The sequence below is a fragment of the Leucoraja erinacea genome, chromosome 2 (assembly GCF_028641065.1).
Source record: "Leucoraja erinacea ecotype New England chromosome 2, Leri_hhj_1, whole genome shotgun sequence".
In the NCBI taxonomy this organism is placed as follows: domain Eukaryota; kingdom Metazoa; phylum Chordata; class Chondrichthyes; order Rajiformes; family Rajidae; genus Leucoraja; species Leucoraja erinaceus.
The window spans coordinates 44336992-44361666 of NC_073378.1; the positions used below are offsets into that span (position 1 = coordinate 44336992).

A 24675-nucleotide genomic window follows, 5' to 3' on the forward strand; every position below is an offset into this window, starting at 1 on the left:
CCTATGTGGAGGAAAAAGAGAGAATGGGTGTGGATATCCCAGTTGAATCTGATTCAGTCTGTCCTCATCTGACTTCTTGCATATGCACTTGTGGAGTAGTTAGCACTGGATTTTTATTGGCAGAAGGGACAGAGCGCAAAGACAGATGGTACAGTTGTGAAATAAATCATTGTAATTAAATGTTAGATTTTAAATTCAGGCATAGCATATTATTTGCATGGAACTATTAATACATACTATTGTAATATACAATGCCCTCCATAATGTTTGGGACAAAGACCCATCATTTATTTATTTGCCTCTGTACTCCATAATTCGAGATTTGTAATAGAAAAAAAATCACATGTGGTTAAAGTGCACATTGTCAGATTTTAATAAAGGCAATTTTTATACATTTTGGTTTCACCATGCAGAAATTACAGCTGTGTTTATACACAGTCCCCCCATTTCAGGGCACCATATTGTTTGGGACACATGGCTTCACAAATATTTGTAATTGCTCAGGTGTGTTTAATTGACTTCTTAATGTAAGATATAAGAGAGCTCTCACCTAGTCTTTCCTCCAGTCTTTCCATCACCTTTGGAAACTTTTATTGCTGTTTATCAACATGAGGACCAGAGTTGTGCCAATGAAAGTCAAAGAAGCCATTGTGAGACTGAGAAACAAGAATAAAACTATTCAAGACATCAGCCAAATCTTCGGTTTACCAAAATCAACTGTTTGGAACATCATTAAGAAGAAAGAGAGCACTGGTGAGCTTACTAATCGCAAAGGGACTGACAGACCAAGGAAGATCTCCACAGCTGATGACAAAATAATTCTCTCTATAATAAAGACAAATCCCCAAACACCTGTCAGACAGATCAGAAACACTTTTCAGGAGTCAGGTGCGGATTTGTCAATGACCACTGTCTGCAGAAGACTTCATGAACAGAAATACAGAGGCTAAACTGCAAGATCCAAACCACTGATTAGCCGCAACAATATGATGGCCAGGTTACTGTTTTCCAAGTACTTCAAATTGCAACCACAGTTCTGGACAAAGATCTTGTGGACAGATGAGATGAAGATTAATTTATATCAGAGTGATGGCAAGAGCAAAATATGGAGGAGAGGAGGAACTTCCCAAGATCCAAAGCATACCATCTCATCTGTAAAACATGGTGGTGGGGGTGTTATGGCCTGGGCATGTATCGCTACTGAAGGTACTGGCTCACTTATCTTCATTGATGATACAAGTGCTGATGATAGTAGCATAATGAATTCTGAAGTGTAAAGACACATCCTATCTGCTCAAGTTCAAACAAATGCCTCAAAACTCATTGGCCGGCGGTTCATTCTACAGCGACAATCAAGTTCAAGTTCAAGTGAGTTTATTGTCATGTGTCCCTGTATAGGACAATGAAATTCTTGCTTTGCTTCAGCACACAGAATATAGTAGGCATTTACTACAAAACAGATAAATGTATCCATATACCATAATATATATATATACACACATGAATAAATAAACTGATCAAGTGCAAATAACAGAAAATGGGTTATTAATAATCAGAGTTTGTCCGAGCCAGGTTTAATAGCCTGATGGCTGTGGGGAAGTAGCTATTCCTGAACCTGGTTGTTGCAGTCTTCAGGGTCCTGTACCTTCTACCTGAAGGTAGCAGGGAGATGAGTGTGTGGCCAGGATGGTGTAGGTCTTTGATGATACTGCCAGCCTTTTTGAGGCAGCGACTGCGATAAATCCCCTCGATGGAAGGAAGGTCAGAGCCGATGATGATCCCAAACATACTGCTAAAGCAACGAAGAAGTTTTTCAAAGCAAAAAAATGTTAAATTCTTCAGTGGCCAAGTCAATCGCTCCAGATCTGAACCCAATTGAGCATGTCATTTATATGCTGAAGAGAAAACAAAAGGGGACTAGCCCCCAAAACAAGCATAAGCTAAAGATGGCTGCAATACAGGCCAGGCAGAGCATCACCATAGAAGACACCCAGCAACTGGTGATGTCCATGAATCGCAGACTTCAAGCAGTCATTACATGCAAAGGATATGTAACAAAATACTAATACAAATAAAAATAATAAACATGACTACTTTCAAACATGACATTGCTATGTCCCAAACATTATGGTGCCCTGAAATGGGGAGACTATGCTGTCATTTCTACATGTTAAAACCAAAATGTATAAACATGGCCTTTATTAAAACCTGACAATGTGCACTTTAACCACATATGATTTTTTGCTATTACAAATCTCTAATTCTTGATTAGTACGGTTGTCAGAGGTTATGGGGAGAAGGCAGGAGAATGGGGTTTTTATTTATTTTATTTTTTATTATTTCTATATTAATGGGGTTAGGAGGGAAAGATAGATCAGCCATGTTTGGTGGAGTAGGCTTGATGGGCCGAATGGCCTAATTCTACTGCTTTCACACGATCTTATGATCCTATGAGACAGGTTTGAAGAGTTGTGGATTGTAAAGGCAGAGAGAGAAAATTGGCGGGGGTGTGGGGAGAGGGTGAATGGAGGGGAGAAATATGTTGGAGTCCAGGTGGGGCATAGGTGAGGGAAAGGGGAGGGGGGGGGGGATTGTTTTGTCAGGTAACCTAAAATTGGAGAATTCAATATTCATACAGTTGAGCTGTAAGCTACCCAAGCGGAATATTTTCTGTTCTTCCTCCAGTTTAAATGGAATACATGTGACCTCAGCCTGGCAATGGAGAAGACCTGGGTCAGTGGGAATGGTCAGGGAGTTAAATAGTTAGCAACCAGGAGGCCAGTTCATTGGCTATATTTAAGAGGGGAGTTAGATGTGGTTCCCTTGTGGCCAAGGGGATCAGAGGGTATGGAGAGAAGGCAGGTACGGTGGGGCATACTGAGTTGGATGATCAGGGGAATGGTCATATTGAATGGCGTTGTGCAGGCCCAAGCGAAGGGCCGAATGGCCTACTCCTGCACCAGTAATGGGCAGGGGGTTAATGTTTCTATGTTTCTAACAGGCTTTGGTGGACTGAGCACAAGTGTAGGCAGGAATACCTCCAAGGAATACCATTTTCAAATACTCAGTTATCAATTCATTTCACAACCACAGTCGAGCTTCACTTAGAAACATAAAATTAAGTTTAATAGTTGTTCCAAAAGTTTTACAATGTTTAAATGTTAAATTACCTTCGTAGCTTTCTGTTCAAACAAATCCTATATTAAGATTCACTTTAGCAGATGATGTTACCTTTGTGTAATTTGAATTTACTAGGTTTGCAATTTTCTTTTGTAGCCAGAGCATTTTAGCAACACACTGTATTGTGTGGAAACATCTTATAAAATGACAGTGGAAAAATGATTCATGCTGATGAAAAATTCATGAAAACCTGAACCACACAGCCCTCCAAGGAACTACCAGGTCACTGCAAGTCGTAATTTTCCATTAGGATTCACTTTCACTCGATCAAGCTGTGATTCGTGCGGATTGTAATGAAATGGATCGGTGTTACACTGCAGAAAATATTTTGTACTGTGATTGCTATCAAAAGAATGACTATATGTCAAAAATATCTACTTCTATAGCAGTTTCTTTCTTTAAAAAAAATGGCATGTTGGCATTTAGCTAGCTGCTGGTAATGTAACCAGTGAAAGTGGGCTGATAACATCCACTGCGGAAACTTGACAGTTGGTTCATATGATCGTACGATCATAAGTGATTGCAGAAGAATTAGGCCATTCAGCCCATCAAGTCTACTCCGCCATTCAATCATGGCTGATCTATCTCTCCCTCCTAACCCCATTCTCCTGCCTTCTCCCCATAACCTCTGACATCCGTACTAATCAAGTATTAATCAAGGTTGAACTAATGTAAGCAAACAATTTGGGAATATTTTGAATGAGGAGTTAGAAATTACAGATTTTCCGTGCATGCTGATCACAATGTTATTTGGTTCGAATTACTGGTATATCTATGGTGTGTATTTTTTAACCAAATTATAGAACAGGCAAGATTACATGTTGGGGAAGTCCAGAACAAGGGGTCACAATTTAAGGATAAGGGGGAAGTCTTTTAGGACCAAGATGAGAAAACATTTTACACACAGAGAGTGGTGAATCTCTGGAATTCTCTGCCACAGAAGGTAGTTGAGGCCAGTTCATTGGCTATATTTAAGAGGGAGTTAGATGTGGCCCTCGTGGCTAAGGGGATCAGGGGGTATGGAGAGAAGGCAGGTATGGGATACTGAGTTGGATGATCAGCCATGATCATATTGAATGGCGGTGTAGGCTCGAAGGGCTGAATGGCTTACTCCTGCACTTAATTTCTATGTTTCTATGTTTCTATTACATTTGCTCTTTATTGTAACTCCATATGGGATCACTTCTTTTTAATGTGTACTATTTTTAATGGGTTTTGAATCCAATAATCAAGCTTGTCCTGGATCCCATTTGACTGAACCTTCCAGACCAGCCATCCATGTGGCTCCTTATTAAAAGACTTGCCAAGGACCACATAGACAATGTCTACCTCACCGGCCTCATCAATCTTCTAAGTCACCTCTTCAAAAAAACTCAATCAAATTGTTGAAATACAGTTTCCCAAGCACAAAATCATGCTGCTTATCCTTAATCAGTTTTTATTTTTCCTAATGCATATACAATCTTTCTCTTAGCATCCCCTGCAATAACATGTGCACCACTGAAGCAGGCCTCACTAAGTCTGCAGTTCCCAGGCTTTTCCTTGCTGCATTAGATTTAGTTAGAGGAGGGGCATCTGAATCTCTTTCTCACCTGAAAGGACTGCTGGGGTCCCTGGACAGAGGTGAGGGAGGAGGTGTAAGGACAGGTGTTACATCTTCTGTGGTTGCAGGGGAAAGTACTTGAGGAGGGGGTGGTTTGGGTGGGAAAGGATGAGTTGAACCAAGATGTTGCGAAGGGAGCAGTCTCTGTGAAATGGGAAGATATGATTGGAAATGGGATCATGTTGGAGGTTACGGAAATGCCAGAGAACGATGTTTTGGATGCAGAGGGCTGGTGGGGAGACAGGTGAGAACCAGGAGAAATCCATCATTGTTTCATCCGGGAGGAGATGGAGCGAGAACAGAATATTTGTCTCACCGTCTATTTTTTAATCTCTGATTTTTGTCCAACCATTTGCGTATCAAAACACCACATCACCTGTAATCATCTATTACTTGTCCAAAGACATCATATGTATAGCTTTGGCATTTCCTCTGTGGATCTAACATTTAACATTTAGTGTCTGCGCTGACCAACAATCACTCCTGTATCCTACACAGAAGGAACAATTTACAATTTGTACCAAAGCCAATGAATCTACAAACCTATATGTCTTTGCAATTTGGGAGGTAACCGGAAAAAAACAGTTCCAGCTGTTTATGGGATTTTTGTGTTAAATTTCCACTCCACACAACAAATTGCTGAGAATTTATTGGAATCTCTTTTCATCAATTCAGACTCATTTGTTGAGCACTCATGACAGACACTTGAATGGCTGATGTCCATTTCATCAGTTTGTATAAATTTAAATTATCGATTGTCCCCCCAGTTATCTGACTGATTTGTGTTCTTCAGTGAATTGTTCATTAGATTATCCACTTGTACTCCTTTTGTTCTTATTAATGCCATCACATTTTCCACACTTGCACTGATTTTCCATGGCTGGATCAGCAGATGGTTTGTGCCGATCCAGGCTGCATTGTTTAATTTGCAAACCAACCACTTACTCGCAGGAGGAACTACTTTACATAATCCACCTGACTAAATCCACCGTTCGTAGACACAAAATGCTGGCGTGACTCAGCGGCACAGGCAGCGGGAGATGCTGCTTGTTCCGCTGTTACTCCAGCATTTTGTGTCTACCTTCGAATTAAACCAGCATCTGCAGTTCTTTCCTATAAATCTACCGGCCACCTCGCTTAAATATGTTATAATATCCTATTGTATTATGGTAAAAAATGTAAATGCAATCTGCAAGTATGTGGCAAAGAGTAGCTAATGTGTGTAAGATAGCAGCGAAGTTGCAACGTCGTGAGTAATGGGATTTCTAATAACCAACAGTTTGTAAAGAAGTCTCAACAACACATTGTCTTAACTGTAGCTTTTATTAACTGTTCACATAATTGCTATACTAGCTGTACGTGGTCTGTCACCGGAGCTAGAGAGCGAGACCCCAGGGAGGGAACATGCAATTATACACCTAATAAGGGGAGTGGTTAAGGGTGGTGAGGTCACTATGTTAAAGGCACATGCACTAGCTATCTACATCCTTCCTCTTGGAACAAAGCAATATAACAGTGACAGGGCGACCACGTCTCATGCGCTACAAGCAGGCATACAATGATTACAGAGCTAAACAAAATTCCCGTATCGAACAGGCGGCTTGACCAGCCTGCCTGACCGGGTGCGAAGCTCGCCACCTCCTCCCCCGGCAGGAACAAGAGCGGCCGGGGCCGGGGCCGGGGCAGGCGAGCGAACCGGGGAGACGGGGAGAAGAGGCAGGAGAAGACCCACCCGCCGGCGGGGTAGAGGGAGAACGAGGGCTGGGAGGCGGAGACGGGGGCTTAATCAACGGCGAAGGGAGGGATTTGGGCATCTGCGGAACGGCAGGAGCGGAACCAGACAAGGGAGGGGAGAAGGGGGCAGCAGGCGGAGGTCGGGGCTCGTTAACGAGCAGCAGATGCTGGCGGGAACGGTGGTAGACGACCCCGTCGTGGTCAACCAAGTAAGACCGCGGTGAGCCGGCATCACCGACCACCGTGGCGAGCTTGTAGTGGCCAGAGGCAGTCTGCATCCGGACGATCTGGCCGGGAAACAGAGGCGGCAGGGGGCGGCAGGACTGGTCGTGGGAGCGCTTCTGCGAGTCTTGCTTGGCGGTGATACGCTCCTGGACAGTAGCGGGGGGGAGAACAGAGGGAACAAGGGATTGCTGGGCAACAGGGAGGGGGGGGCGAGTTCTGCGAGACAGCAGTCGTTGTGCCGGCGAACCCAGGGCAGGGTCGCGGGAGATGTTGCGGAGATTAAGTAGGGCCAGGTGGAAGTCCGACTTGGACAGCCGACAGTGCTCCAGCAAACCCTTAGCACTGCGGACTGCACGCTCCGCCAGGCCGTTGCTTTGCGGGTACTCAGGGCTGCTGGTAAAATGTTTAAAGTTCCACTGAGAAGCGAAACGCTGGAACTCGGCACTGGTGAACTGGCTGCCGTTGTCGGATTGGAGGCGAGCAGGGGAGCCAAACGTGGCAAAGTGGCGACGCAGCCTCCCGATGACAGCCGAGGAGGAAAGGGAGTGGAGTTGGTCGACCTCAAACCAGTTGGAATAGGAGTCGACGAGGACCAGGAAGTGTTTCCCACGCCACTCGAAAATGTCAGTAGCGACCGCCGTCCAGGGGAGATCAGGGGCAGGTTGTTGCAGCAGCGGCTGACGTTGTTGATGTGGGGCCAGGCTGTTGCAAGAAGGGCAAGCAGAGACCCACTCCCGGATGTCGTTGGCCATGCTGGGCCAGTAGAACTGGCCCTGGGCGCTGGACAGAGTGGCCTCGGCCCCAGGATGACCGTTGTGGGCAGACTGAAAATAGGCAACCCTCAGTGACTCGGGCACTACGACCTTGTGCCCCTTAACCACCACGCCGTCGTGCAGGACGAGCTCATCGCGGACCAGGAAGTATGGGACTACACTGGCCGGCAAGGAGGAGCGGCGTTCAGGCCAACCCTGGATGATGATGTCGGACAGTAGCTGCAGGGCAGGATCCTTGGCAGTGTGGGAGATGAGGGACTGCATCTGCTTGGAAGGCACAAAGTTGACATTAAGCACCATTAGGTCCGACGACTCGTAGGGGTGGCGGGCAGAGGAAGGCAGAGGGGCGCGGGACAGTGTGTCGGCAACGAACATGTCTTTGCCTTTTCGGTAAACGATGGTAAAAGTAAACCGTTGCAGCTGCAACATCATACGCTGCAACCTGGAGGAAGCAGCGTGGATCGGCTTGTTAAGAATGGTTACTAGCGGCTGGTGATCCGTTTCAATCGTGAAGGTATTGCCCAGAATGTAGTCCTTGAACCTCGAGCAAGCAAATACCACAGCAAGGAGTTCTTTTTCAATTTGAGCGTAGCGCTGCTCGGCAGGGGTCATGGTGCGGGACGCATAGGAAACGGGCAGCTGCTGACCGTCGTGGAGCTGCATGCAAGCGGCGCCGAGGCCAAACTTGGAAGCGTCACAGGTGAGAACAATGGGGTGCTGTAGGTCAAAAAACTTGAGTGTGGGGGTACTGACCAGTCGGGACTTCAGGACGTCAAAGGCGCGTTGGTGTTGCGGGAACCAAGCCCAGGCAGTGTCCTTTTTGATGAGCTCCCTCAGGGGCGCACTCAGTTCGCTGAGGTCGGGGATAAACTTCCCCAGGTAGTTCACCATGCCCAGGAAACGCTGCAGAGCGGGCACATCGGTAGGAGGGGACATTCCAGAGACGGCAGCAGTTTTCTCCGGGTCGGGCTTCAGCCCCGAGGCGGTAAAGACGTGGCCCACGTAAGTGACTTCTTTAACGCGGAATCGACATTTCTTCGGGTTAAGTTTCAGATTGATGTCCCGGGCCCGATCCAGGACTTTACGGAGGTTCAGGTCGTGTTCGGCCACGTCCTTGCCATAGACCAGGATGTCGTCAACGATGATGGCACACGGCAGACCGGCGAACAGCTGCTCCATGGTCCGCTGGAACACCTCACTGGCAGAGTTGATGCCGAATGGCATGCGCAGAAATCGAAATCTTCCGAAAGGTGTGCTGAAGGTCGTCAGGTAGGAAGAACGTTCATCTAACGGTATCTGCCAGAAAGAGCTCTTGGCATCGAGGACCGAAAAGACAGTGGCCGGGCCAACCTGTGCAGCGACGTCCTCTACTGTGCGCATCGGGTAGTGCGGGCGTTTGATTGCCAGGTTCAGGTCCTTGGGGTTGATGCAAATGCGAATCTCAGATTTGTCCTTCTTCGCCGCCACCACCATGGTGGAGACCCACCGGGTGGGCTCGCTCACCTCTTTCAGGATGCCCTTGGAGACCATGTTCAGTAACGCAGACTTCACCTTGTCCTTCATGGCGAAGGAGACGCGGTGTGGCGGGCGGACCACAGGCTCAATGCTGGAGTCGACAGCAATCTTGTAGCAGCTGGGCAGCTTGCCCAGCCTGTCATCGAAGCGGTCAGGGTATTCACGTAGGGGGTCCATGAGGGTCTGCACCTGATGGATGTCGTGATGAAAGGAGACCAAACCGAGGTCCTGGCACGCTCGGGCGCCTAGCAGGGTCACGTTGTCGGAATCTAGCAGGTAGAAAGTGAGGGGCCGAGAGGCCTCCAGGACCTTGCAGTGCAGAGTTGTCTTTCCCACAGGAACGAGTACAGCTCCCCCATATGCATGCAGGCGGGAGTGAGCAGGAGACACTTTCTCACCAGACCTTATCTTGCGAAACAGGCTTGTTGACATAACATTTCCAAAAGCGCCTGTGTCCAACTTAGCTGAGAAGGTCGTACCATTGACGGTCACACGGACAGAAGGGTTAGCAACCAAAGCATGAGAGTCTAGAAGCGAAAACACGCTGGCCTCCCCTTCGGAGGAACTGATATCAGAAAGGGTGAGATCATCAGGCAGGTGCTCTGAGACAGTACTATCAGCCTGAGCAAGGTTGACCGGCACTCTCCGAAAAGGGGGGGGCTTGATTCCCGCGGGCTCGGCAGGCTGCAGAAAAATGATTTAGCTTTCTGCAGAAATTGCAGGTCTTCCCCAGGGCAGGGCACACGTTGAATTGATGGGTAGCAAAGTTGCAGTTGGGGCAGCGGCGGGCGACTCCGGACTTGGGTGGGGGTGGACCCTGTTGTCGCCGCGGGGCAACGTTTCTTGGGCGGCCGGTGGCAGAGGCTAAGTCGACATGAGTGTCCTCGGGTGGCAGGGTAGAGGCGACAGCTTCAGCCATGAGCGCGGCGTGTAGAGCCGCATCCAGAGAAAGTTTGGGCATTCTGAGAAGTTCTGCTCTCAGTTTGGTATCGCGGAGGCCGTATACAAGGATATCACGAGTCAGCTGCTCGGGGGTCAGGGCATCAAGGCGGCAGCACCGAGCCAGGTGCCTCAACGCGGCGATGTAGTTAGTGACGGACTCGTCAGCGCTCTGCCGACGGCCAAACATTTTGAAACGCTCCAAAATAGAGTTGGTGGGAACATCACACAGGGCAGTGAACTTAGCAATGAGACATACCGGATCGAGGGCACTCTCACCAGCAGCATACACAAACGACTCGGACCGTTCCAGGGCGTCGGGACCGGCCAAGTTGAGGAGCAGAGATGCACGCGTCTCAGCGGTGGCAGCAGGGTGGGCGATGGTCACATAATGCTGAAAATCACGTCGGAAGACATCCCATCGATGGGCAATGTCCCCATCAAATACAAGCGGGTCGGGCTTGCGGCACAAGTTTGCCATGGCACGAGGGAAGGAAACAGGATAAGGGTACTGGGGTATAAACTAAAAGAAAACCGGCAAACAGGAGGCGCAGGGTCTCACAGCTGAGACACCATGTAAAGAAGTCTCAACAACACATTGTCTTAACTGTAGCTTTTATTAACTGTTCACATAATTGCTATACTAGCTGTACGTGGTCTGTCACCGGAGCTAGAGAGCGAGACCCCAGGGAGGGAACATGCAATTATACACCTAATAAGGGGAGTGGTTAAGGGTGGTGAGGTCACTATGTTAAAGGCACATGCACTAGCCATCTACACAGTTCACCTTCAAATGTTGACAGAATGCAGTATATTGCAAACATTTTTTTTATATTTCACAATTCTCAAAGTTGTAATCTGCTATGCATTAATTTTCCAATACTACGTTATCTATCATGTGCCAACGATTTTCATATTAACACCAAAGTGCATGAATGTTAATGTCGGCACAAAATCACAAAACTAATGCACTTGTAAATAATTCCTCTGGTTGGTAAACAAAAAAAACTGATGCTTTTAATTAATTATGATGCCTTGTGTTTATTTTTAGCCAACAAGCCCCAAATTTGGAAAAACTGACTCCTACGAAAAATTAGAAAAACTCGGTGAAGGGTCCTATGCAACGGTTTATAAAGGAAAGAGCAAGTAAGTGTTCTGGAATTATTTCATTATTATAGAGTAAACAGCATTTTCCCCTTACTATGTTTTTTAATCAAATTTGACCTCAAATTTTAATTTATTAAGATGATCAGCAAACCATTAGTGGAAAGTACAGGTAGTTCCTCGGTTATAAAAGCCTGACGAGAATGTTTTACTTCATTTTTTGATACATTTTTAAACAATTTTGTAAAACAAATTAAGCTTTCTGAACTTTATGGCAGAGCTTCACAGGTGAGTCCGTGAGTTGAGGTTAGCCAGTGTGATCGGCGTCTCATCCCGCTGAGGTGGAGGTGGTATTTTTGGCTCGAATGAGTGGTTTGAGCAGCTGTGCCAGCTGTTCAGAGGTCTGTATGGGGATTGATTTGCCAGCTGCAGAAGGGTTGCAGTTTTTATTTAGGTTGAGCTAGGTATTTCCCTGGACATTTGAGAGATTGGCAGGATTCAGTTTGGTTTATTTTAGAGATTGTAAAGAAGTCTCATCAACACATTGTGTCTTAACTATAGTTTATTAACAGTTCACAAACACTACTGCTCTAGCTGTACGTGGTCTGTCACCGGAGCTAGAGAGAGCTAAGGGTGGGAAGCATGCAATTATACACCTAATAGGGGGAGTGGTTAGTGGTGGTGAGGTCACTATGTTAAAGGCACATGCACTAGCCATCTACAGAGATGCAGCGTGGAAACGGGTCCTTCGGCCCACCGGGTCCGTGCTGACCAGCGCTCACTTGTACACTAGTTCTATCCTACACACTAAGGACAATTTATAGAAGCCAATTAACCTACAAACCTGCACGTTTTTGGAATGTGGAAGGAAACCAAAGAAAACCCACGCGGTCACAGGGACAATGTACAAACTCTGAACAGACAGCACCCATAGTGAGGATTGAACCGGGGTCCCTGGTGCTGTAAGGTAACAAATCTACCACTGAGTCGCTGTTCTGCCCCGAGGATGGATTTTCTGGCTGCTGCAGGGCAGCACACATCTTCTGCTGTACGGGAAAGGGGCATTTCTGCATGTTTTCCTTCTCCACGATCCTCAACTCATTAAACATAGAAACATAGAAATTAGGTGCAGGAGTAGGCCGTTTGGCCCTTCGAGCCTGCAACGCCATTCAATATGATCATGGCTGATCATCCAATTCAGTATCCCGTACCTGCGTCCTCTCCATACCCTCTGATCCCCTTAGCCACAAGGGGCACATCTAACTCCCTCTTAAATATAGCCAATGAACTGGCCTCAACTACCCTCTGTGGCAGAGAATTCCAGAGATTCACCACTCTCTGTGTGAAAAAAGTTTTTCTCATCTCGGTTTTAAAGGATTTCCTCCTTATCCTTAAGCTGTGACCCCTTGTCCTGGACTTCTCCAACATCGGGAACAATCTTCCTGCATCTAGCCTGTCCAACCCCTTAAGAATTTTGTAAGTTTCTATAAGATCCCCTCTCACTCTCCTAAATTCTAGAGAATATAAACCAAGTCTATCCAGTCTTTCTTCATAAGACAGTCCTGACATCCCATGAATCAGTCTGGTGAACGTTCTCTGCATTCCCTCTATGGCAATAATGTCCTTCCTCAGATTTGGAGACCAAAACTGTACGCAATACTCCAGGTGTGGTCTCACCAAGACCCTGTACAACTGCAGTTGAACCTCCCCGCTCCTATACTCAAATCCTTTTGCTATGAAAGCTAACATACCATTTGCTTTCTTCACTGCCTGCTGCACCTGCATGCCTACCTTCAATGACTGGTGTACCATGACACCCAGGTCTCGCTGCATCTCCCCTTTTCCTAATCGGCCACCATTTAGATAATAGTCTGCTTTCCTGTTTTTGCCACCAAAATGGATAACCTCACAATTATCCACATTATACTGCATCTGCCAAACATTTGCCCACTCACCCAGCCTATCCAAGTCACCTTGCAGTCTCCTAGCATCCTCCTCACAGCTAACACTGCCCCCCAGCTTAGTGTCATCCACAAACTTGGAGATATTGCCTTCAATTCCCTCATCCAGATCATTAATATATATTGTAAATAGCTGGGGTCCCAGCACTGAGCCTTGCGGTACCCCACTAGTCACTGCCCACCATTGTGAAAAGGACCCGTTTACTCCTACTCTTTGCTTCCTGTTTGCCAGCCAGTTCTCTATCCACATCAATACTAAACCCCCAATGCTGTGTGCTTTAAGTTTGTATACTAATCTCTTATGTGGGGCCTTGTCGAAAGCCTTCTGGAACTCCAGATACACCACATCCACTGGTTCTCCCCTATCCACGCTATTTGTTACATCCTCGAAAAATTCTATAAGATTCGTCGGACATGATTTACCTTTCGTAAATCCATGCTGACTTTGTCCAATGATTTCACCACTTTCCAAATCTGCTGCTATCCCATCTTTAATAACTGACTCTAGCAGTTTCCCCACTACCGATGTTAGACTAACTGGTCTGTAATTCCCCATTTTTTTTCTCCCTCCCTTCTTAAAAAGTGGGGTTACGTTTGCTACCCGCCAATCCTCAGGAACTACTCCAGAATCTAAAGAGTTTTGAAAGATTATTGCTAATGCATCCACTATTTCTGGAGCTACTTCCTTAAGTACTCTGGGATGCAGCATATCTGGCCCTGGGGATTTATCGGCCTTTAATCCATTCAATTTACCCAACACAACTTCCCGACTAACCTGGATTTCACTCAATTCCTCCAACCTTTGACCCGCGGTCCCCTGCTATTTCCGGCAGATTATTTATGTCTTCCTTAGTGAAGACGGAACCAAAGTAGTTATTCATTTGGTCCGCCATATCCTTGTTCCCCATGATCAACTCACCTGTTTCTGATTGCAAGGGACCTTAAGTCACAACAATCGGGATGTTTGGGAATGGAATCTCTTTTGTAACCCAAGGACTGCTGTAACAAGAAAAAAAAAGCGTAATTGTGTTGTTTGCACATGTTTGAGGTATTGGCAATAACATAGAAACATAGACATAGAAAATAAGTGCAGGAGTAGGCCATTCGGTCCTTCGAGCCTGCACCGCCATTCACTATGATCATGGCTGATCATCCAACTCAGTATCCTGTACCTGCCTTCTCTCCATACCCCCTGATCCTTTAGCCACAAGGGCCACATCTAGCTACCTCTTAAGGATAGCCAATGAACTGGCCTCAACTACCTTCTGTGGCAGAGAATTCCAGAGATTGTTTTTGAAAATGTTTTTCTCATCTCGGTCCTTATCCTTAAACTGTGGCCCCTTGTCCTGGACTTCCCCAACATCGGGAACAATCTTCCTGCATCTAGCCTGTCCAACCCCTTAGGAATTTTGTACGTTTCAATAAGATCCCCCCTCAATCTTCTAAATTCTAGCGAGTACAAGCTGAGTCTATCCAGTCTTTCTTCATATGAAAGTCCTGACATACCAGGAATCAGCCTGGTGAACCTTCTCTGTACTTCCTCTATGGCAAGAATGTCTTTCCTCAGATTAGGTAATCTGATAATTCCGCAGATAACAACGCTTAAATGTCAGTGTCAACAGTACTAAAAAAATGTCAATGAATTCTAATGCTTATGTTTCGAAGTATTTCATTGATATGCAACCACAATGGAAGCATCAAGTAAGTAAGTAAGTTAGTTAAACGGAAACAGAAATGGAAATATTGTAAGTCTGCAGTGATTACAAAAAAAAATCAAAGTACAAAGCAGAAGAATCAATTCTTACAAAAACGTAATTTCCTTTCACGTTGAGTTTATTGTCATATTCACAAGTACAGTGAAGTACAGGCACAATTAAAATCTTGCTTGCAGCAGCATCTCAGGCATTAGCGTCAGAAAAACAATCAATTTTCAATTGCATATAACTGGTGAAAATCCTTGTTATATGATGGAAGTTTTTAACATTAGTATTCCCTGGTGCTTTATCTGGGTGAAACTTTCTCACTTGGATGTTGTTGAATTTAGCATGTCTCCTTAGCTCAGAATTATTGAGATTACTGGTAACCCTGCACTCCAAATCAGTCTTTCAATTCAGTCGTTACAGCTCAGTTTCAAACTGGGATTATCAGGTGAGCCATCTGAGAAAGAGATTCATTTTTAATTACAGTTAGCTCAGTTTTATTTACACAGTCGCCACATTGATCATGGATATGGTGTTGGTTGTAAGAATAATTGACGAGCAAAAATGCGCAGACATCTGGTTCTCTGAACTCTAATTGCAGTTTTCAGCAAAGTGATGGATTTGGAGTTGGGGGAAAACACATACTTATCCCATGTTGTTATCTCAGAGAAAACTGGCAGAGTTCAACGTTCATCACCCTGAAGCGGCATATCTAAGGCAATGAAATAAATTACATCTACTTTCTCGGTCTTTCTGTGAAGGTTGCTACCTTATTCAATGGTCAGAAAATAATGAGTTGTTGCAGCCTTAAACAAAGAATCAGAGCAGTGAAAATCAGAGGTAGTTATGTTACTTCTGTGATGTCTAAAGTGTGTTTTCTGGTCTATAAATTAGGAGATGGGAGATGAAAGTCAGAAATTACAGTTGTTGGTAAGATTGAAAACCTTCCCATCGGACGAGCAATTGTAAGTGGATTAAATTGTAATTGGAAAATTCAGGGGAGAAAGACTGAAAGCTTAGAACCTGTTACATTGGAAAGTAGGAATTATTAGATTTCTTAGAGGGTAGGACCAGAAGAGATGTCTCATCGGTTTCCATGGGAGGCAAATGAAATGTCTGGGCCCTGATAGATTTTTCAATCGTTACTGACCACAGATAAGGTTTGGAGCCCATGTGATCCAAAGCAAAATTGGGGTTGTATCAGGAAATTGAGGGTCTGGGTGGGAGTTTGGTTTTGTGATTGGGATTACTTGCTGGAAAGGCTGTGTTTGTTTTCCTTTGAGTGGAGAAGGCTGTAAAGGGGACTGATAACAAAGGTATATAAATAAATGAAGGGCATTAAACGTGGTAGATCATAGGAAACATTTCTTCTTAATAGAGATATCTAAAACTGGAGGACATAGGTTCAGTGTAAGGAGCAAGAGGTTTACAAGGGATTTGAGAAATGATCACCCATAGAGTCATTGGAATCTGGAAGTGGGGGAGGTTGGTATTCGGACAACATTTAATATCTAGACTAGTGCTTGAATTATGAAGGCAATGGACCTAGTGCAGGTAAATGGATGTTCATAGATATGTATTTGATGGTTGGCATTGACATGGTGGGCCAAGGGCCTGCTTCTGTCTCTCGTTGATCACAGAAAATTTAAGGGTCCTCTAAAGGGGCTTGTCGGGGTGGATATTGGAGAATCTAGGGACAATGGCACTGTTTAAGATTAAGGACCCACCCTGTTGATACAGAAAGGAGTTGTTGAGTCATTGGAATTCTTCTCTTTAGAGGACAGATGAAGCAGATACTTTTTATGGCAGGTATAGATGATACTTGGTGGGAGTGAAAGCTTAGTGCAGGTAGATGAAAATGTGGAATTGTAGTTATGAGCAGATCAGTTAGGACTGAGCAAGCTCGAGGGACCACGCCATCAGCTCCTCTCAAAATGCTGGAAACACTCAACAGGTCAGGATGCATCATTATAAAGAAATAGAGTAGATATATCAGGGCTTAAGGTCTTTTATCAGAACCACTGCTCCTTGTTCATATGTTCATAAATCTGACAAAAAAAAGAGAGTGAATTGAGCTGGATTTTCTTGATTAGTTCTTGAAATGGTGGAAAATGCCGCAGTAATATTTGTTGCAGTTTGTCCAAACCAAGCACCCACCTCAGTCCTAAGAAAATGTCCTTGACATTTATGGGTGCAAATGTCAAGATTCATAGTTGTCAGCTGCATAATTTCATCATGAGGGCTCAGTTCTCATCTTTGCTGCCTGTATGGAGAGGTTGGCCTTGCAGTAGGGAAAAGAACACCAGAAGATCTGGCCTCTTCCTGGGCAGGTGACATGTGACCCACTTCTTTGACTCCTCTATCATGTTCAGTTCAGTCCAGTTTTGGTTTATTGTCACGTGTATCGAGGTACAGTGAAAAGCTTTTGTTGCGTGCTAACCAGTCAGTGGAAAGACAATACGTGATTACAATTGAGCCATTCACAGTATTTAGATACATGATAAGGGAATGACATTTAGTGTTAGGTAAAGCCAGCAAAGATAGTCCGAGGGTCACCAGAGGTGGTGTCATGATAGCAGCTCCCCATATTCCAACGGTCCCTCATCTTGACTTCCCTGTTGCTGGTCATCACAGCCTCAGTTTCGGAAGATTAAAACCACCATCAAATAAACATATCACACTAAATTTACAAATTAAATCACATCATATAACAATTACAGCATGGAAACAGGCCATCTCGGCCCTCCAAGTTCGTGCCGAACAACTGTTTTCCCTTAGTCCCACCTGCCTGCACTCATACCATAACCCTCCATTCCCTTCTCATCCATATGCCTATCCAATTTATTTTTAAATGATACCAATGAACCTGCCTCCACCACTTCCACTGGAAGCTCATTCCACACCGCTACCACTCTCTGAGTAAAGAAGTTCCCCCTCATGTTACCCCTAAACTTCTGTCCCTTAATTCTGAAGTCATGTCAAACTGCACACAAATGAGAACAAATTATTGTTGTGCATATCCGTACATTTTTATCTGTCTTAGCATTTCTCAATGCTATCCTTGCTGGATTCTGCCAGCGATTTGTGTAGGAAGGAACTGCAGATGCTGGTTTAAACTGAAGATAGGCACAAAAAGCTGGAATAACTCAGCGGGACGGGCAGCATCTCTGGAGAGAAGGAATGGGTTGGGCCGAATTCCCATTCCTTCTCCCCAGAAATGCTGCCTGGCCTGCTGAGTTATTGCAGCTTTTTGTGTCTATCTTCGGTTTAATCTGTGCTACCGATTTGTACACTGCAGGTTTTTGTGAAGGATAACCTCGAACAATTCCGGGTCCAGAAGCTCAGTGTTTGGATTGTACTTTCTCAGTGTGAGCAGCAACATCAAGGCTGGCTGGCTAAAAGAAAACAGGTGATGTTTGTGGGGGAGGACAGTAGATTTGCGATTCGTTAACCTGCAACAACTCCCCTGAATGATTTCTATGGAATCCTGTTAGTACTTTCCAAGACCAAGTCCTTTACAACTGTGACACTTTCCAAACACCTTTCATTGATAGACGGGGAGATGCTGTCTGACCCGCTGAGTTGCTCCAACACTTAGTGCTTTTTTTTTGTAAGACAGCATCTGTAGTTCCTTGTGCCTACCTTTCATTGATGCGATCAGCCATGATGGGAGCATTCTGAGCCTCCACTGCAGCACCCAGATGTTACATTGCTTCTGCATGCACTCCGTTGGAAGCAAGGAAATTAACCTTGCTGCAGGGTGATACAGGGTGCTGCAGGGGGCTGCAGGGTGGTTAGGCCTAATTGAGTGTAGCCCACCCCTCTCTAGCTGTCAGGGTTAGGTTTCAGGCTCCGTGCAAAACTCATTGCAATGCTGGTGCTCTTCTCCCTCTTTAGTTTTCATTTAATTTAGATTAGAGATACAGCCCAGAAACAGGCCCTTCAACCCACCAAGTCTGCACCGACCAGCTAATCCCGCATATTATCACTACTCTACACACACTAAGGACAATTTTTTACATTTACACCAAGCCAATTAACCTACAAACCTGTATGACCTAGGAGTGTGGGAGGAAACTGAAGATCTCAGAGAAAACCCATGTAGGTCATGGGAAGAACGTACAAATTCCGTACAGACAAGCTGTCTTCCTTGAAATTACAAGAATTGCTTGATAGGCCTGCCAAGGCACCAAGTATTTCAATGCATGTGCCTTTCAACCTCCTTCTGTAGGATGTCACTCTTGTATTTGTCCCAGGTCAGTGAGTGTTTGAGAACACTTACGTACCAGTATTCACTGTACCACAATGCCCCTTCCCTATGGGAGTTGCAGCCTGATATTTATTGCCGCTAGCCTCTGATGAAACTTGGTCTCCTCCTCGATAAGCCAGCGAACAGTCTTTAAAATGATGAGAGGGATAGACAGAGTTGATGTGGACAAGCTTTTCCCTTTGAGAATAGGGAAGATCCAAACAAGAGGACATGACTTCAGAATTAAGGGACAGAAGTTTAGGGGTAATATGAGGGGGAACTTCTTTACGCAGAGAGTGGTAGCGGTGTGGAATGAGCTCCCAGTGGAAGTGGTGGAGGCAGGTTCATTGGTATCATTTAAAAATAAATTGGATAGGCATATGGATGAGAAGGGAATGGAGGGTTATGGTATGAGTGCAGGCAGGTGGGACTAAGGGGAAAAAATTTTGTTCGGCACGGACTTGTAGGACCGAGATGGCCTGTTTCCGTGCTGTAATTGTTATATGGTTATATGGTTATATGGAACAGAATATTGGACACAAGAAAATGCAGATACTAGTTTACAAAATGAGACACAAAGTGCCAGAGTAACTTAGCAGATCAGGCAGAGTCTCTGAAGAACATAGATAGGGATCTTTCTTCAGACTGATTGTTTTGGGGGAAGGGAGAAAGCCGGAAGAGACAAGTGCAGGACAAAGCCTGGCAGATGGGTGGAGAAAAGTCAGGGATGGGAAGAGGACAAAAGGCCATGAGTGAGAAGAAGCATGAAATATGAATCCAGCGAAAGGAATATGTGAATGGAGGGGGGAAGGGTTGGTGTTTGTTAGTTACCTAAAATTGGAGAATTCAATGATCGATGCACTGAGTTGTAACTGCAGATGCTGGTTTACTCCGAAGGTAGACACAAAGTGTTGGAGTAACTCAACGGGTCAGGCAGCATCTCTGGAAAAAAAGAAGTGTCTCGACCTGAAATATCATCTGTTCCTTTTCTCCAGAGATGCTGCCTGACCCGCTGAGTTACACCAGCATTTTGTGTCTACCCACTGGGTTGTAGTGGAATATGAGATGCTCTTCCTCCAGTTTGCATATGGCCGCACTCTGGCAATGAGGGGGCTGGGACAGAAAGGATGGTCGGGAAATGGGAAGGAGTTAAACGAATGTTAGAATTGGTTATGCTTGTTTATCTTGCAGTAAGTAGACAACATGAATTTGTTGAGTTGCCTGTATTGATAGCAATGGATGTTATATAGGTGTGTAATATTTTCCTACTCTTTTTCATGAGCTAGCCAATTTTATATTAGAATCACAGTGTTTACAATACAGAAACGGGCCTTTCAGCCCAGTGCATTTATGTTGACCATCATGCGCACCTATAATAATCCCACTCACCTGCATTAATTCCCTGTTCCTCGATGTCCTGCTCATTCAAGTGCCTGTTCGGAAGCCTCTTAAATGTCATTACTGTTCCTGCTTCCATCACATCTGGCAGCTCATTCCATACACTTCCTATTCTCTGTGTGAAAAATCTACTCTTTGCCAGTTAAATCTTTGCCCTCTAGTTTTAGATCTGACAGACTATCTACCTGTTCCAGGGTAATAATTTAATAACACTCATAATTTTAAGATCATGTCAATCATGCCCATCATGTTACTTCTCAACTTCTTCTGCTTCATGGAAAACTCATCTAGTCTATCCAATCTCCCGCAATAACTCAAACCCTGAAATCCAGATGATATTCATGCAAATCTTTTCTGTGCCCATCTTTGATGTCCAAATGGATTTTATTTGACAAACTTCATAGAACAAAATGAATTGCTTTGGGTCTACCTATTACATACACAATGTGTTTGTTTCTAAGGTTGAGATCCTCAACCAAGAGCATAAGGAACTATAAAGTTGTAACAAAGTATAGATGTTAAAAAAGAACAGATGTGTTGTTTGGCAAAATAATCCTTTCATTAAAGGCATTTTTTTTGTTTCTGCATGACTAATTGTCCTGTTTTCTTCTTAAATCAGGGTGAATGGGAAATTGGTAGCTCTGAAGGTTATCAGACTGCAGGAGGAGGAAGGAACCCCTTTCACAGCAATCAGAGAAGGTACAAATTTACTGTTAACCATTGTTTTTCTGGGGGAGATAGTACATAAAATGCCAGACAAGCTAATTATGTATTCGTGTGCTGCTTAGTTTGGCAATTAAAGTATATACAGCCTCATCTGTTATGGAAGTTGAAAATAAGAGAAGTGATTGCAGGCATTTAAAAAATATATCAGCAATTAGAATATTTCAGGTTGAAATAGCTGTGCAATTAACTTAAAGCTGGGTTCTGTTACTGATGATGCAGATGCTTGGAAAAGTAAGAAACACATTTAACTAATCTCAACTGATCCAAATAGAGCTTGCCGTGCTTGACGTCAACTAGGTGGTAGGTTGTCGTAGACAATGTCGTGGGGGGGTCCAGTCGGTGCTTTTTCGGCGACCTGCTACGACTGACATTCGCCGGCAGTCGCTGATAAAATTGGCTAAGTGGGACAGGCCCTCAACTGGTTCAGTTGGACGGGCAATATAGTTAATAGGCCAATAGGAAGAAATTACAAAGTGAGCATGAATAAACATGAGAGAGAACCAGGAGTGACAACAGTGATGCATAGCATTTAGTGTACGTGATTGTAATATACAGCACATCGGAATAAAAGTAGGTGTGCATATCATATAAAAGTTGAACTGATTCAGAATAGATTTTGAAGAAGTCTGAAGGTTTTGGTATGTTCAATAGTCTATAGTGCAAATTCATTATCCCCTTTTGCAGTTTAAAGAAATCAATCGTGGTTGTGCAGCGTTTGAGTTGCTGCCTTACAGCAAGCTGCGCCGGGGACCCGGGTTCTATCTTGACTACGGGTGCTCTCTTTACGGAGTTTGTACGTTCTCCCCATGATCTGCGTTTGGGTTTTCTCTGAGATCTTTGGTTTCCTCTCACACTCCAAAGACGTACAGGTTTGTAGGTTAATTGACTTGGTAAATTTTTAAAAATTGTTCCTCGTAGGTGTAGTATCCTAATGTGTTAATGCGTTAATGTGCGGGTATCGCTGGTCGGCGTGGTCCCGGTGGGCTGAAGGGCCTGTTTCCCCGCTGTATCGCTAAACTAAACTAAATCGGGTCACACTGAGGAAACAACGTAACCTTCTTCAAACAAAATCAAATTTACTGTAATTACATTCAAACAGCATCCACAGCGATATGTTTCTCCCTGAAGGACAACTATTCCACCATTTCCATCACCATTCCAAGAAATAACCAAGGTTCTTTGTGTCCAGTAATTGGTGATTTTATTTTTTATTTTCCATGATGACAGCGATTTTTTTACCAAAAATAGTTTGGTAAACAAATTCTCTGTTATAAATGTAGCTTTATAAGTGTTATGAATTTTATACCAACACTTGTAAAATCTTACCAATTGCTGTTTCACAATCACCATCTAAGTGCCTTGCTTCAGGGGTGTTGCTTGCTTTGATCACCAATACCAAGTACAGAAAACCGAAACGTCACTTCATATCTTCAAATATAAAATGCTGTTAACTGGAGTGGTTAAGAAAAATGCTTGTGCAACCCACTGCCGATCCATTGCCGGGGGATGTGTGGTGAGTGTGTGTGTGGGGAGGGATTGTCTTGTATTAGAGGTCATGGAGCAAGTGGACTTTGATAAACATGTTGTATATTGGTTATTTCATACTAACCAATTGTAGTGCTCTATTAGTAGAAGCAAGCAAGACATCAAAACAAATTATTAATTAACAAGTGCAAATTTGTCGAAAACATTTCAAAGTGGGTCAAAGAATAGAACTAGAAGTTTTTTAAGAAGGAACTGCAGATGCTGGAAAATCGAAGGTGGACAAAAATGCTGGAGAAACACAGCAGGTGAGGTAGCATCTATGGAGCGAAGGAAATAGGCAACGTTTCGGGTCGAAACCCTTCCTCAGACCATCAGACTTAATAGAATGAGAAACTTGATGTACAATTGACTTCCATTTTCTTAACTTTTAGCATGTATCCTGATGCTTCTCCTTGCCCCTTTTTTTGCCATGTTTTTGAAAGGAAACTGGATGAATAATAGTAGTTTAAACAAAAAAAAAACCAAATAAAAATAATTGTAATCTGTTAAGATTAATGTAAATCATCTTTTCTGGGGGGGGGGGTTAAGGAAAGGATATAATTAAGAAAGGAAAAAGATACAGTTAAGATTTGAGTAACAAATCGGAGGTCATCAAATTGATAACATTGGTTGATTTGCTAAGCTATTGCATTTGACTTACTTTGTTCTTTTGAAATAAAGTTATTGATTATTGATTTGATAATGTAAATTATTAAGGCTACCACTCCATCCATGTATTGATAATCTCTGATGTTTGAAAGGTTCTGCTCGCGAAAATATATCCTATGGTCGATCCCATAATCCTTTCATACTCAGTCGATATGCTTGTGTCACTGGAAGTCAACCTGCAGACTGGAAGTACAACTTGAGATCATTGATTAAAAAAAAACACACTGCAATACACAATTCCAGCTGAAGGCAGGAGATGTTGGCATTGGAGATTTAAATCTTGCCTACTTTAAGCACACACAGAGCATTTTCTACCATTTTGTCTGCATCAGCAACTGGTAGAAGTGTGCCAGCATCGAAAAAGGGAAAAAAATCCTAATAATGGAACAAGCTTAGTAATCTTTCATTCTGTCCTCAATACTGTAATAAAGCCAGTCATACGCACAACATGGTACAACATGTTTATCAAAGCCCACTCACAGTATACATCAGCGTGGTGTTAAAGCAAGCTTAACCGCTACTCAGACTAACTGTATGAACTGAATTCTGATAATATAAACTGCGTAGTAAGCGGAGCTTCTACTAATAGAGCATTACAATTGGTTAGTATGAAATAACCAATCTACATTTTTCCTTGTAGAAATTAAATAAAGCACAACTAAAATGCGAGCCAATAAGCATAAAAACATTAATATGTGGTGGCTAAATAATACAGTAGCCAAAACGCTAATAACACATACAGGGACGTATAGATGGTTACATAAAGTCTCCATATCTAAGGGGTGGCCATGGGACCCGTCCGGAGCGCGTGCTATATCAATCCGCATCTCCTCCTTTCACCGGGGAAATGACCGGGGATGGCACCGGAGACCCGCAGAGTGGAGGCGGCGAAGCGGGCGAGCAGGGCGCCTAACGCTGTGGAGAGGCTGCAGGGGGCACTGTCAGTGGTTGATCTGCAGAAACTGGGTGCGAGGGAGCAGTCGGCCCGGCAGTGGGAGGGTACATCAAACGTGTGACCTCTGGGTATAGAGCCGCAGGACGTGGTTCCTTCACAGGAAGGAGATGTTGACGGTTGCGTCTGTAAAGGCCTCCATCCGTGCCTACCAGGTAAGAGCGCGGTTCTTTGGCAGGGCTGTGAATGTGACCCAAATGGCCATAGCCCTTGTCGGTCTGAAGGCGAACAACCTACAAATACAAATTAATACAAATGTTAATACAAATACGAATTGTCTTTATCGTCATTCAAACAGACAGAGGTTTGAATAAAATTTAGTTCCCTGCAGTCATAACAATAAAATAAACATAACAGATTAGATTAGATTAGATCCTTTATTTGTCATTCAGACCTTTTGGTCTGAACAAAATGTCGTTGCCT

At 44.2% G+C, this 24675-nt stretch overlaps 1 protein-coding gene across 3 annotated transcripts in view; it reads left to right on the forward strand.

Moving 5' to 3' along the window:
- The window catches only part of cdk14 (cyclin-dependent kinase 14), a 659117-nt gene that overhangs the window by 181253 nt on the left and 453189 nt on the right, over positions 1-24675 (forward strand). For all 3 annotated transcript variants that reach the window (XM_055655908.1, XM_055655917.1, XM_055655925.1), the window contains 2 exons: positions 11021-11115; positions 21001-21080. In XM_055655908.1, the coding sequence (XP_055511883.1) occupies positions 11021-11115; positions 21001-21080 (175 nt within the window). The remainder of the gene's footprint in view (positions 1-11020; positions 11116-21000; positions 21081-24675) is intronic.